This window comes from Triticum urartu, chromosome 4, assembly GCF_003073215.2.
Source record: "Triticum urartu cultivar G1812 chromosome 4, Tu2.1, whole genome shotgun sequence".
NCBI classification, from domain to species: domain Eukaryota; kingdom Viridiplantae; phylum Streptophyta; class Magnoliopsida; order Poales; family Poaceae; genus Triticum; species Triticum urartu.
The window spans coordinates 572,424,525-572,439,125 of NC_053025.1; the positions used below are offsets into that span (position 1 = coordinate 572,424,525).

The window sequence follows — 14,601 nt, forward strand, 5'->3', positions numbered from 1 at the left end:
CGATTTGTACTCTCTTCTCGTTTCCGTAGCCCGGTATCCCGTGGCTAACTCTTTACTCACAATACCTAGCCAGGCGATGCTGGACACCATAATACCGAGTGGACCGAGAGTGTATCTCTCCATCACCGGAGGGGCAAATTCCAGTCTTGACATATCACCTTTACAATTACCCAGTTACATAATAACGTTTTATGACCCCGGATCAACCATCCGGTATCTGTGTCTACGATATTCTCATGGTCTAAGTACACAAGTAAACGCCAAGATCTCGAAGTATTCCATAAGTGGGCATATCCAACACCATTGTTATCTTGATAATGTGCTCTCATTATTGTCGGCATCCTTGTTACATTAACAATGTCCATGATCAGAAAATTAAGACCATCAACAATACATGAGCTAGTCGAGAGGCTTGACTAGGGATATGTTTGGAATTTATTATTTCATATATGCAATTGGGTTTTCCTACAAATCTCATATTCGGGAACCAATGCAATTCTAGCATAGAAGATAAACTTAATCACAAACATGAAAATAGAATAATAACAACTTTATTATTGCCTTTAGAGCATATTTCTAAAGGTCACCACCACCGGAAGGCCGAAGTGACGGACAACGGACAACATAGACTTACCACAAGCCCAAGACAGGAAAAACTAAGACTCCCACAGGTAGATCTGGGCCTCCCCTTGTTCTTCCACTGACAGGGCCAACAGAGGAGGAGAAGGGCGGCGATCAAACGGCAGAGGAGATGCGGCGGCTAAGGAAATAGGTAAGGCGGCACAGAGAAAGAACGACTAGGTGCATGATTATGCTTAATGGGTACACGTTGTGGAGGTTACTTACACTAGCAAGAGTACTTAGAAAAAGGAACCAAAACTATAAAGATGATACAAATGATGACATTGCAAAACAAATCCAAAAGCAGAGCGCATCAAATTCGATTATGTGAGGCGAAAAAACCAACGGAGACTGACATGATAGATGATCCACCAGCCATGCGACCATGGTTTCTTCTAAGTGGCTCGTGTGCGACTCATGATTAGGGGTAAGCTAGTAAAAGTATTATGTCTTTTATATGTGATATAAATAATGATTTTGCGATTTGATCTCGATGTCCAAATTTCATTTATTCGGTGGGGCTGAAATAATTATCATAGGAAAAAACATATTTATAAAAGGAAAAGATTTGATACTTTTGGCTTTAAGCGGCTAAATGGAGTGTAATTGGAATTGCATATAAATAGAATAATCATTAATACTTGGGTTCTTCCAATTATGTGTGTAGCAACTGGAATCGCATACTTTTGGCTTTAAGGAAGTAGCAATCAACAACCAATTCATGGCAAAGCATATTTGACTGGTCTACCATTCTGCTTTTTCTTAAAGCCCCCTGTACAATCTCGGAGTTCACTTCCACCACCATCCAAGCGTACGTCTTCTCTGCACAGGGGTTAAAGACGGAACACTCAAACATGTCGAGGTCCTGCACGCAAAGTTGCCGCCACCAACGTGTAGAAGAGAGGGACAGGGGCGGAAGATCCCACCACTCGCCGCTCTCATTCGCAGCTCCGTTCCCACCTGAGCCCAGCCGGTCGGTGGCTGCAGGCAGCGACCTACTACTACCTCCGCTGCGCCCCTCAGCAGCTCCTCCTCCCACTCTGCCGCAGCCCCAGCTCGAGCAAGAGAGCATCTTCCTCCCGCGCGGCCGCGTCCGCCTCCCTCCCCTGCCCTGCCCCCGTGCGGTTCTTGGAGGCGGCGTGGCGGCTTGGCTGGCCGGCCTCGCCTCCAGTTGACCCGACTGACTCCCCCCCATTCGGTTAGCCCGGAGGAGGAGGAGGGGATTTGATTGACTTTTTGAAGCTTCTCGCTTGTTTCTCTCCTGGCGTTGCGGCTGCCGGCCAACGGCCTCAGCGGATTTTTCTCCAGTCTCATCCCCCCCTTCAAGTGGCGGCGGAGATTAGCTGGACCCAAAAGCCTCGCCAGAAACCGGCTGGGACTCTAGGGTTGGCTGCTCAGCTCAGTTATCCTCAGCGGCTGCTCCTCCTGATCCCTCGCGTTGCCCGCCATCTCTCTCTAGCTTTGCTGACTTACCCGGGGCGGAGGAAAGAGGAGCAGAGTTCGCCTGTGGATCTTCAGGAAAGGAAGCTCATTCATCTTCTTCCTGTCAGCTGGGAAGTAGAGGAAGAGATGGGGAACTGCATGAAGTCCACGGCCCGGGTGGATCACAGCATGAACACTAGTGCCGCCTGTGAGTGCCTCTCTTACTACTTTTACCCCTATTTTTCTTTGTGTCTATTTGTCAGCTTCTAGTACTTGCCTCCTGGTTGGCATCTTTTTTGTTCGATTGCTTGGGCTGTTTTGGTTATTCGTACTGGTGGTAGTAGTAGTTCTTGGATTTGGTTTGTGTTGAACTGAGAGGCGTACCATGTGTGGGGCAAAATTTGGATAGCATGTTGTTATGCATCTTACACTTCTGTTTCGGTGACTAGTTTTTACCTACTTTGTTCCTCTCTGGTGCACCTTCGCCTCTATGTTTGTCCCCCTTTATTATTAGGGTAAGCATAGCATATTAGCATGCCATGGTGCATGAACTGGAACATCAATTTCTTCTTAGGTTTGAAATTTCAGATAGCAGAGAGCTACTTCAGTTCAAATGTTCAGTATCATTGTGAACCTGAAGATGTTGTTGTTGCCAATTTGTTCTTACACACATTTCCTTTGTTTCTTGGTGGGACATCAGATCCATCGAAAGTGACCAGCAAAACAAGCATGTCATCTGCTACTTCTGCGAGCAAGACCAACTCAACTCGTTCAACATTTACTCTGCCATCTATAAGAGATCGCAGCGAGCCGCCTCGGACAGAAGGCGAAATCTTGTCATCGTCGAACTTGAAGGCCTTCTTGTTCAATGATCTTAAAAATGCGACCAAGAACTTCCGCCCGGACAGTCTTCTTGGGGAAGGAGGGTTTGGGCATGTTTTCAAAGGTTGGATTGATGAACACACTCTTGCTCCTTCGAAACCGGGAAGCGGTATGGTTGTTGCTGTCAAGAAGCTTAAACCAGAAGGTTTCCAAGGGCACAAGGAATGGCTGGTAGGTTCAAGACTCCTTACCACTAATTTTCTACTTTCCTCTGGCTATTTTCTTGTCTCCTGATGGTTCATTTTCCTGCTCAGACGGAGGTTAACTACCTTGGCCAACTTCACCATGCCAATCTTGTTAAGCTCATTGGTTATTGCTCAGATGGTGACAACAGACTTCTGGTGTATGAGTTCATGCCCAAGGGAAGTTTGGAGAATCATCTGTTCAGAAGTATGTTCTTTAATCTATATGAGTTTTATTGCTAAATCATTGATTTCTGACGTCTTTAATATTCATGTGTCAACTATCAAGTAACCAATAATGTTTGTATTCTTTTAGGAGGTGCTGATCCTTTATCATGGGGAATAAGGCTTAAGGTTGCTATCGGGGCTGCTAAGGGTTTGTCATTTTTACATCATGCTGAAAACCAAGTTATATACCGTGATTTCAAGGCATCAAACATTCTTCTTGACTCGGTATGGTTGAAATATGATGTTGACTCTGATTACAAGCCAACCTCTGGGGTCTTTTAACTTAACTTGTTACTCTTGATTCAATGCAGGAATTCAACGCGAAGCTTTCAGATTTTGGATTGGCGAAAGCTGGTCCAACTGGGGATAAAACTCATGTTTCCACGCAAGTGATGGGCACTCATGGATATGCAGCTCCAGAGTATATCGCTACAGGTTAGAAGATTATCTTTGTGTTTGTATTTACAAAAATGGGGCCATGTCTCCCTTTTTTGTTTCATGTTACAAAAATGGGGCCATGTTGGGTCTTCGCTCTGTATTAGCTAAACCTAAGTTGAATTATTTTCCGGCCTAAATCATCCCATATCTATGACAGAATCATGGTGAAGCCCTATTTGTTTAAAGTAGCATAATCATATCATGGTGTTCTCCAATCATGTAGGCCATCATGGAATTGTTTCCTGATTTCCCTTGATAGTCAACTACACTTGCCTTCTGTTTTGTCTACATTTCCTGATCCAGCAATTTCTTTGTTTTATATGTCAAGTCAAACTAATTTTAAATGTAGGAAATGGTCCACTCCACTTTATATTCCTATTAAATTCGAGACTGGCCATATTATTCTTGGATTTTATAAAATGGCAGTACATATGAACATGTATTGATAATATTGTGCGTAAGAAATAAATGAAATCTAAATGAATATGCATTGCTTATTTCTGGATAAACCCATTCTCATGTTCCTTAATATTCACAGGTCGCCTCTCTGCTAAGGCAGACGTCTACAGCTTTGGGGTGGTGTTGCTTGAGCTGCTGACCGGGAGACGAGCCCTGGACAAGTCAAAGCCAGGCATAGAGCAGAACCTAGTGGACTGGGCCAAACCGCACCTGCGCGACAAGCGCAGGCTGTACCGTGTCATGGACACGAAGCTGGGAGGCCAGTATCCTAAGAAAGGCGCACACGCCGTCGCGAACCTCGCCTTGCAATGCATCTGCAACGACGCCAAGATGCGTCCGCAGATCTCAGAGGTCTTAGAAGAGCTGGAGCAGCTCCAAGACTCCAAAAGCAATTTAGTGTCGCCGCAGGTTGACATCCGGAGAACCTCCAACACCGTCCCGAAGTCGCCAATGAGGGGCCAACCCTCGCCACGGCGCTCTCTTGGAGCGATGGCGCCGCCGTCACCGGCTTTTAGGACCGCGCAAGTGCACTAGAAGCACAGCTTAGAAGTGGGAGAGAGATGTATCCGTACGGCTGTACATTTGGTGGCGAGCTGTGTAATAGTTGTTTCTAGTGATGCTTCTTGCTCATTTGTAGGGTGTGGCACGGAATATGACTACGGCACTCTGCGATGAATTGTTTTTCACCAAATCTGAGAGGTGTTCCTAAACCCTAAACCCTCGCCGCGGAGCCGGGTTTATCATCTGCAGACATGATACTGGATGATTCCTTGTTGACATGACAGAAACTGTGGACAGGGAGCATTTCCAGGCTTGTCATGGGCTACCAAATTCGTCGCCCAATTGTGCTCGATAAGAAATTGACATGTTATCAGATAGGGTCTTGATGTTTTTTTTTGTCACAGCTGCATATTTCTCAGGCAATCGCAATTCCTTTGTCCAGATAGGGAAAAATATATACCTACTGGAAAGGACTCCCCTCTTGCAACATTATGCAACTGAAACAAGATAAAATGGAAAAATGAGCCTTGAATTTCAGGAATGTACATGTACTAGATGTACTCTTGGGTTTAGTGATGATTTGATGAACTTGCACAAATTTGTTGTGGAGAACAAAAACAGCAGCGATGGGCATGCCAGCCTGCTAAGGCGGGTAAATGGTACAGCGTGTCTCATTTCTCGACAATAAACTCCTGAATCTCTATTCCAGTGTGACGGGCGCCGCCCTGCTTCCTCACCAAAACTTCGTCGCCAACTTTCAGTGAAGTCACAGGAATAGCAGTCCTTCCACCAGATCCTACATCAGACAATCATACAGTTCGGGAGTAAGTTGGTCAAGAAAGACCGATGATAAACCTTGAATCCTTATCTGAAGTTCTGAACCTTAACTAAATCTAGGGGAGTATCAGAGAACTCAGCAAAAACATTGCACTGGTTGTACAATGCCCCCCACAATGGTTTTAAAGGTTTCCTTTTACTGCAAAACTTCGTACTCTGTTGATTTCCAGAATTGTATGAGGTTTCATTTTCTGGTGACACTTTGTACTGTGAATTCCCAGTGTTGGACATTGTATTTTTTTAAGGCAGTGTTAAAGTATAGTTAACTGTGTAGGCATTGGAACCGGAAAATTTCCTGTTAATCTACCGACACAAGTCATTCAGAAATAGATATTTTCTTATGGCTTGTTAGAATCACAAATCCAAAAGAACTTTACCACATTATCTTCAGAATATGTGCTGGGTGGGTTTACCTCTGTCAGGACCGATAAGTGCAACTGTCTCTGCATTTTGAAGGAAAATGCTATATGTACCATTTCCAGAGTTCTCCTGTAGCAAGTCCAGTAACGTCATGAAACTGAGAATGGATGTGCAGATACCATCAAAAGGAAGAACGTTTTTTATGTACCTTTGCTTCTACAAGGATGAGAGGCCTTGATTCAATCTTCACGCGGCCAACAATTGAAGTTCGCCACAACCCATTTTGATCAACAACGATTACTTCCCTACCTGATTGCAGCTCTGAGAGGTAGCTAGTCTTGTCCCCAGGGACTGTAACATATGCATGCACAGGCCCCTAAAAATGGAAAGGACATACGTAGTGAAGCCTGCTGTAATGCAATATCTGAGATAGCTTACTGCACTCTAAATGATTGATATCTTACTGCATTGACCCTGAAAGGTCTGCTAGCAATGTAGTTTGTCTCCAAGCACTCCGAGTGAACAAGGAACATTCCTCTTGCATAGGAACCGACCTGAAAAAAAATGGCATCCATCGTCACATCCATGTGTATGCTTTTAACCAATCGTGTGTAGTAGGAGTAGGATATTAGTAGTGTTGTTTTCTTTATATGTTCCTCGACAGTGAAAAGGTGAGAAATTACACAAACCAGAAGGCCTTCACCGGGTCGCATGATACTACAGAGGTCCACACAAACACGATCGCCCATACCAACAACTTCAACCTTTGATACAGTAGCCTTTGTCAACTGTAACTGGCTCTTTGCCTCGTTCCTTCTGTCAAAATAATCCTGAGTGATTAAAGGAGGAAAGAAATAACAACGGGTAAATCATACGATCAGATAGACGATAATCAGTGACCATAGCAAAATACTGCCTTTTGTATACTAAAATCTAGATATGTGCACATAGCGAGCAATATATCTAATTTTAAATGGGATCATTATTTGCCCAGACAGGGATTTACTTGTTACAGTTTTGCTAAAGCACATCTAGATGTGCCATAAGTATTGCACATCTAAGTCATATGTCATTGATCTTACATTAAGATTCGTGTGAATACTTTCTTTCTCTTTTTTCTTTTTCTTTTATGCTTGATTCACTCACTTAGATGTGCAATAACTAGAGCACATCTAGATGTGCCCTAGACACACCAAAGAAGTTCGAACAGAATTGTGATGAAATACCTTGAGTTTAATAATATCATCCATGTCCTCTACTTTAAGTACAACTCCATCAAGCCCTTGCTCCAAGGCCTGCAAAATGGGCATCATAAATTATGAAACAATCTCATCCAGTATAGTCACTGACAATATATAACATCATTATATGCAAGATATGCTGTTGTATGTCCAAATCTCTCCATAATTACCTCAAGAAAAACTTGAGCCTCAGTTGAGTTTGTCGAAACAGCCAATACAATTCCTGCACATCCTTGGAAGGCAGCAACTATATTTTCTGCTGGTATAACCTATGGAATTTGCAAAAGAGGACACCAGTTAGTGCTTCCTATGGGTGACGTGGGTTTGCAGAGTACTGTTTACAAGTTACCTGGCAGGCATGAAACAGCAAAAGAGGACACACAATTTCATAGACAATATCAGGTGTGTATTCACATATGCACACTCATCACAGATACAAGGGAGTTCTTGAAACACATAATAAGATGGTAAAGGATGACTAAAAATTTTAGAGCTTAGTATTGCAAGAGCTCAAGTATGATGGTTTATCTCACTGTGCCAGTTCAAACTAACATATATACCATGTAAGTCAGGACTTAAGAGAAAATTACAAATGGGTTAGAGATTCAAACATGATATGGTGATATTGAGGTGCTCGATTGTCTGACCTGCCAATCACCTCGGAAATGAATCACGGTGTTCTGTACTTCCACATTGTCTGGCTGTATGAGTTGCAGCCCACCTGGGGAAGAGATTTCAGAAATTGCAGCAACCTTTTGGTTCCCCTCATCGAAAATCTCCAGGCCGTCAATAAAGAGAGGATGGATGCGAGCAGTTGCTGCAGCACACACAGACACACTCAAATTTAATTGGCTTAAGAGAGGATGGATGCGAGCAGTTGCTGCAGCACACACAGACACACTCAAATTTAATTGGCTTAGCGGTTAGGGCCTTCAGGCATTGGGTATCAAAGACATTCGTCCATTTCAACTAAATGACATAGTATCCCTGCTTGGAACAGCCAAAAAATTGCTCTCACATGACCAGTCCTTGCCGACATCTTTGGATCCAAAGAGGAAAGTGTTCCAACCCCTCTCTACGGCAGCCGTCATCACCTGCCGGTTCTCTGTCCATACCCAGACGGTCTTCTTTGACCCCCCTGGCGCAGCCGGAGCAGAGCACATCTTGATACACTGCAGGCGCAAGCGGGCTGATGCTGAATCAAGAATCCCAAATCAGGTTCAAATATCGCAATAGAAATCCTAAATTCTTCATTTGATACAAGATCTTAAGAGTTTTTCCAACTGTGAGCGGTGGGTTCCGAGGAACGGCTAATACTAGTGAAATCGCAGTGGATTCTTAGGGTTCCTGAGTTCTTGGGTTATGAGTAGGTACCAATGTGGCAACGAATCTGAAAGCCTGACAGCGAGTGTGAAATAATTTGACCCCAATTATGTTGTGTACTAGTACAAGATTTATAAGGGAAACAGATTGGGGGAACTACGCATGGGCAAGAACCCTGTAGTACGAAAACTCGCAAGAGAAAGAGAGGCGGAAGATTCGTACCTGTTCTTTGGGGGGCGAGGTGGGAGATATGGAAGGAAGCTAGGGCTTTGGCGGAGCCCAAGATGGAGGAAGAGGAGCAGGAGACCGCCATCGAATTTCTTTGGTGGGCGTTTCGGGGTGGGACATTTGATCATTTTCCACGGGGGCAACTTTGGCATGGCAAAAATAGGGGCAAAAATAGAAAATGATTAACTAATTAAAAATGGTATATTATCAAATTTTCGCATGGCACCTGGAGAGGAGCCCATACCTCGAGCCTTTTGTTCCACGCTCACTCATTTGTACCCTCTTTCTCTAGGCGTGATGGCTAGCGATCTTTTGCCACGCTTTTTCGACTGAGGGGTTGAGCGGTGGTACTCACGGCAAACTGCCACTTGGTTCATCGCAGAGGATCAAATAGACAACGTTCAAGAGGAGGCTGTGTATGGACATGGCACAGAGCAACCCTCTGGGTCCTCCGTTGATTGGATGCTAATGACCTTGGCCTGCTGACGACCTCTAAGTACTTCCCTAAGAGACGTGGAGCCTCATCGGCATCGAGAAGGCAATTTTGCTCGTACCATTGGGTATCATTGGTTACAGAGTTTTGGTTTGCTAAACATGTCTTTGGCGGCATTCTGGTGACGGAGACGGGAACCGGCTTTGCTGGAGTCCGATGTGGCACTTTGGGGACGAAGGCGGAGTCTCCTGGGAGGAGGCCACTTGGTGTGAGTTTGATGACGAAGATGAAGACTCCATTTGCCGAAGTTGCTTGGTGGAGCTTTGGCGATAAATGTGAAGTATCCTCACCAGAGGTTGTTTGGCGACATCCCAATGTCCAAGACAGGGACTTAATTGATCGAGGTTTTCTTGGCGGCACCTCGGGATGAAGGCATCGTCTCCTTGATCGGCAGAGGCTTTAGGTGGTTTCCCGGTGAGAAAGAAGGAGACTCCTTTGACTGAGGTCCACTTTGTGTCCTTGTTTTTTTTTCATGATGACTATGGGGCTTTGACACGTCCATTTCGCATCATATTTTCTTACTGTTATTTATAATGTTTTTATTCATTATAATGCTTTTTGGAATAATTCTAATGCATTTTTCCTCATAATTTGCAAGGAACACACCAAGAGGGAGAATTCCGGCAGCTGAAAATCTGGACCTAGAAAAACTATGTCAGACCACCCAAATGAGCTGAAACTTCACCGAGATTTTTTATGGATTATTTAAGAAATATTGGAGCCAACAAACACCAGAGGGGGGCACCAGGTGGGCACAACCCACCTGGGTGCGCCATGCCCCCCAAGCACGCCCTGGTGGGTTGTGGCCTCCTCGGCCCACCTTCGGTGCCCATCTTCTGGTATATAAGTGGTTTTGACCTAGAAAAAAAAATAAGAGGAGGACTTTCGGGACGAAGCGCCGCCGCCTCAAGGCGGAATTTGGGCAGGAGTACTTTTGCCCTCCGGCGGACGATTCTGTCGGGGGAACTTCCCTCCCGGAGGGGGAAATCATCGTCATCATCACCGCCAACAACTCTCCCATCTTGGGGAGGGCAATCTCCATCAACATCTTCACTAGCACCATCTCAGCTCAAACCCTAGTTCATCTCTTATATTCAATCTTGTTACCGGAACTATAGATTGGTGCTAGGGTGACTAGTAGTGTTGATTACATCTTGTAGTTGATTACTATATGGTTTATTTGGTGGAAGATTATATATTCAGATCCATTATGCATATTAATACCCCTCTGGTCATGAGCATGTTTATTGTTTGTGACTAGTTACCTTTGTTCTTGAGGTCACGGGATAAATCATGTTGCAAGTAATCATGTGAATTTGATATGTATTCGATATTTTGATGGTATGTATGTTGTTATTCTCTTAGTGGTGTCATGTGAACGTCGACTACATGACACTTCACCATATTTGGGCCTAAGGGAATGCATTATGGAGTAGCAAATAGATGATGGGTTGCGAGAGTGACAGAAACTTAAACCCCAGTTTATGCGCTATTCCATAAGGGACCGATTGGATCCTAGAGTTTAATGCTATGGTTAGAATTTATTCTTAATACTTTTCTCGTAGTTGCGGATGCTTGCGGGGGGGGGGGGGGGGGGGGGGGGGGGGGGGGTTAATCATAAGTAGGAGATTTGTTCAAGTAAGAACAACACCTAAGCACCGGTCCACCCATATATCAAATTATCAAAGTAGCGAACACAAATCGAACCAACTGTTGGGGAACGCAGTATTTCAAAAAATTTACCTACGATCATGCAAGATCTATCTAGGAGATGCATATCAATGAGAGGGGAGAGTGTGTCTACGTACCCTCATAGACCGAAAACAGAAGCATTTAGTAACGCGGTTGATGTAGTCGAACGTCTTCGCGATCCAACCAATCCAAGTACCGAATGTACGGCACCTCCGCGATCTGCACACGTTCAGCTCGGTGACGTCCCTCGAACTCTTGATCCAGTTGAGGCCGAGGGAGAGTTCCGTCAGCATGACGGCGTGGTGACAGTGATGATGAAGTTACCAACGCAGGACTTCGCCTAAGCACTACAACGATATGACCGAGGTGTGTAACTGTGGAGGGGGGCACCGCACACGGCTAAAAGATCAACTTGTGTGTCTACGGGGTGCCCCCTCCCCCATATATAAAGGAGGGGAGGAGGACGACCGGCCTCAAGGGGTGCGCCTAAAGGGGGGGATTACTACTCCTAGTAGGAGTAGGTTTCCCCCTTTCCTAGTCCAAGTAGGAGAAGAAGGAAGGAAATTGAGAGGGAGAAGGAAAGAGGGGGGCGCCGCCCCCTCCTAGTCCAATTCGGACCAGCCCATGGGGGAAGCGTTGCCTCCCCTTGTGTCCCTTCTCTCCTTTCCACTAAAGCCCAATAAGGCCCAATACTTCCCCCGGTGAATTCTCGTAACTCCCCGGTTCTTCGAAAAATACCCGACTCACTCGGAACCTTTCCGATGTCCGAATATAGCCTTCCAATATATGAATCTTTACCTCTCGACCATTTTGAGACTCCTCGTCATGTCCGTGATCTCATCCAGGACCCCGAACAAACTTCGGTCATCCAATCACATAACTCATAATACAAATCGTCATCGAACGTTAAGCGTGCGGACCCTACGGGTTCGAGAACTATGTAGACATGACCGAGATACATCTCCGGTCAATAACCAATAGCGGAACCTAGATGCTCATATTGGCTCCTACATATTCTACGAAGATCTTTATCGGTCAAACCGCATAGCAACATACATTGTTCCCTTTGTCATCGGCATGTTACTTGCCTGAGATTTGATCGTCGGTATCATCATACCTAGTTCAATCTTGTCACCGACAAGTCTCTTTACTCGTTCCATAATGCATCATCCCGTGACTAACTCATTAGTCACATTGCTTGCAAGGCTCATAGTGATGTGCATTACCAAGAGGGCCCAGAGATACCCCTCCGATACACGGAGTGACAAATCCTAATCTCGATCTATGCCAACTCAACAAACACCATCGGAGACACCTGTAGAGCATCTTTATAATCACCCAATTACGTTGTGACATTTGATAGCACACTGATTGTTCCTCCGGTATTCGGGAGTTGCATAATCTCACAGTTATAGGAACATGTATAAGTCATGAAGAAAGCAATAGCAATAAACTAAACGATCATAGTGCTAAGCTAACGGATGGGTCTTGTCCATCACATCATTCTCTAATGATGTGATCCCGTTCATCAAATGACAACACATGTCTATGGTCAGGGAAACATAACCATCTTTGATTAACGAGCTAGTCAAGAAGAGGCATACTAGGGACACTTTGTTTGTCTATGTATTCACACATGTACTCAGTTTCCGGTTAATACGTTTCTAGCATGAGTAATAAACATTTATCATGATACAAGGAAATATAAATAACATCTTTATTATTGCCTCTAGGGCATATTTCCTTCAGTCCCCCACTTGCACTAGAGTCAATAATCTAGTTCACATCGTCATGTGATTTCACATCAATAGTTCACATCTTTATGTGATTAGTTCACATCTTCATGTGACTAATACCCAAAGGGTTTACTAGAGTCAATAATCTAGTTCACATCGCTATGTGATTAACACCCAAAGAGTGATCATGTTTTGCTTATGAGAGAAGTTTAGTCTACGAGTCTGCAACATTCAGATCCGTATGTATTTTGCAAATTTCCGTGTCTACAAAACTATGGACGGAGCTACTCTAGCTAATTGTTCCCACTTTCAATATGTATCTAGATCGAGACTTAGAGTCATCTAGATCAGTGTCAAAAGCTTGCATCGACGTAACTCTTTACGACGAACTCTTTTATCACCTCCATGACCGAGAAATATTTCCTTAGTCTTCTAAGGATAATTTTGACCGCTGTCCAATGATCTACTTGTATATCACTATTGTACTCCCTTGCCAAAATCATGCTAAGGTATACAATAGGACTGGTACACAGCATAGCATACTTTATAGAACCTATGACTGAGGCATAGGAAATGACTTTTCATTCTCTTTCTATTTTTTGTCGTGGTCGGGTTTTGAGTCTTTACTCAACTTCACACCTTGCAACACAGGCAAGAACTCTTTCTTTGACTGTTCCATTTTAAACTACTTCAAAATCTTGTCAAGGTATGTACTCATTGAAAAAACTCTTATCAAGCGTCTTGATCTATCTCTATAGATCTTGATGCTCAATGTGTAAGTAGCTTCATCGAGGTCTTTCTTTGAAAAACTACTTTCAAACACTCCTTTATGCTTTCCAGAAAATTCTACATCATTTCCAATCAACAATGTGTCACTCACATATACTTATCAGAAAGGCTGTAGTGCTCCCACTCACTTTCTTGTAAATACATGCTTCACCGCTGTTTTCGCAAGACAAATATTTAAATTTATCCGCGTTGGCATTTTAGGTGCAGGCGTGCCAGTATACGAGTGTATACAAATAAAAATAAAATAAACACACAAAATGAAAACTTGTAAATCTTTATTGCTGAAGATATACAAATCTCATTTTACATGCTCTTGGTACAACATCTGACATACAAAAGACAATTGCATAATTCTTGACTCCTAGGGCCTCGAAGGGATCCCTAGTTAATTACATTCATAGCATATCTATGAAAGACCTCCGATTAAACTGCCTCAAACGGTCATCATCATTATCAAACTCATGGCTTCTGTCTCCAAGGCAAAAAGAACATGCAAGTGCTCCAAGACAAATAATAAACTCGCCATGCCAAAACTTATGGATTCATGCATCAACCAAACATGGGATGTAGATCAAGTCTCACGGATAAAATTAAATGGATAGTTCGGCCTCGTCGGTCACAAACATCATGTATCCCGCCTCGTCGGTCAGGAAGTGTATGTGAGTTCTGGCCTCGTCGGTCACGGAAGAAAGTGTACTGAGCGTGGACTTGAAGATGAACCCTCGTTTGTTTGAGAAACATGATTCTGCAAAATTTCGTCAATGGCGTCTTGTTTATTCCGGTGTAGATGGCCACATCTTTATTAATATTGGATTATCTCATGATGAGAAATCATCCTTTGTATGTCACGTGATCTCCTTGACTCTGTGCTCTAAATGTACACATACTGAACCATGCATGATGTTGGCTTTTGTGCAGCTATATTTCTTTCCCTTGTAACTCCACACCTATATACAGTTTTGTCTGTCAACATGAATCCATAGCCTTCACTGATGGATAAACCCAAAATGCATGAAAATCACTTGGCCATGAAATGTCTCCGGCGACGATTGAAGCGTCAGGTAGAGCTGCGAGACGTTATAACGTTCCTTTTTCTTTTTCCATATCAAACCGTAACACATCCGTGGCGACGATTTGATCGCCATGTAGAGCCACGGGATGCAATGCCG

General features: G+C 44.0%; 2 protein-coding genes across 7 annotated transcripts; one reads left to right on the forward strand and one right to left on the reverse strand.

Annotated features, from left to right (window-relative positions):
- The first annotated feature begins 1,546 nt into the window (after positions 1 to 1,546).
- Positions 1,547 to 5,009, forward strand: LOC125552780 (probable serine/threonine-protein kinase PBL3). The gene is made up of 6 exons (XM_048716448.1): positions 1,547 to 2,251; positions 2,744 to 3,096; positions 3,180 to 3,315; positions 3,424 to 3,560; positions 3,647 to 3,770; positions 4,312 to 5,009. The coding sequence occupies exons 1-6, from the start codon at positions 2,191 to 2,193 to the stop codon at positions 4,764 to 4,766; spliced, it is 1,266 nt and encodes a 421-aa protein (XP_048572405.1). The 5' UTR covers positions 1,547 to 2,190; the 3' UTR covers positions 4,767 to 5,009.
- Positions 5,010 to 5,222: 213 nt separating this feature from the next.
- LOC125552781 (3-dehydroquinate synthase homolog) lies at positions 5,223 to 8,850 on the reverse strand. Of its 6 annotated transcripts, none has more exons than XM_048716452.1 (10): positions 8,717 to 8,850; positions 8,190 to 8,360; positions 7,819 to 7,988; positions 7,342 to 7,440; positions 7,157 to 7,225; positions 6,620 to 6,760; positions 6,395 to 6,484; positions 6,139 to 6,306; positions 5,984 to 6,059; positions 5,223 to 5,529 (listed from the first exon to the last, which is right to left on the reverse strand). In XM_048716452.1, exons 1-10 carry the CDS (start codon positions 8,805 to 8,807, stop codon positions 5,405 to 5,407), a joined length of 1,200 nt encoding a protein of 399 aa, XP_048572409.1. In that variant the 5' UTR covers positions 8,808 to 8,850; the 3' UTR covers positions 5,223 to 5,404. The 6 variants fall into 6 exon arrangements, with proteins under 6 accessions (XP_048572409.1, XP_048572408.1, XP_048572407.1 ...); XM_048716451.1 differs by having other exon boundaries at positions 6,614 to 6,760; XM_048716450.1 differs by having other exon boundaries at positions 8,190 to 8,366.
- Between the last annotated feature and the right edge of the window lie 5,751 nt (positions 8,851 to 14,601).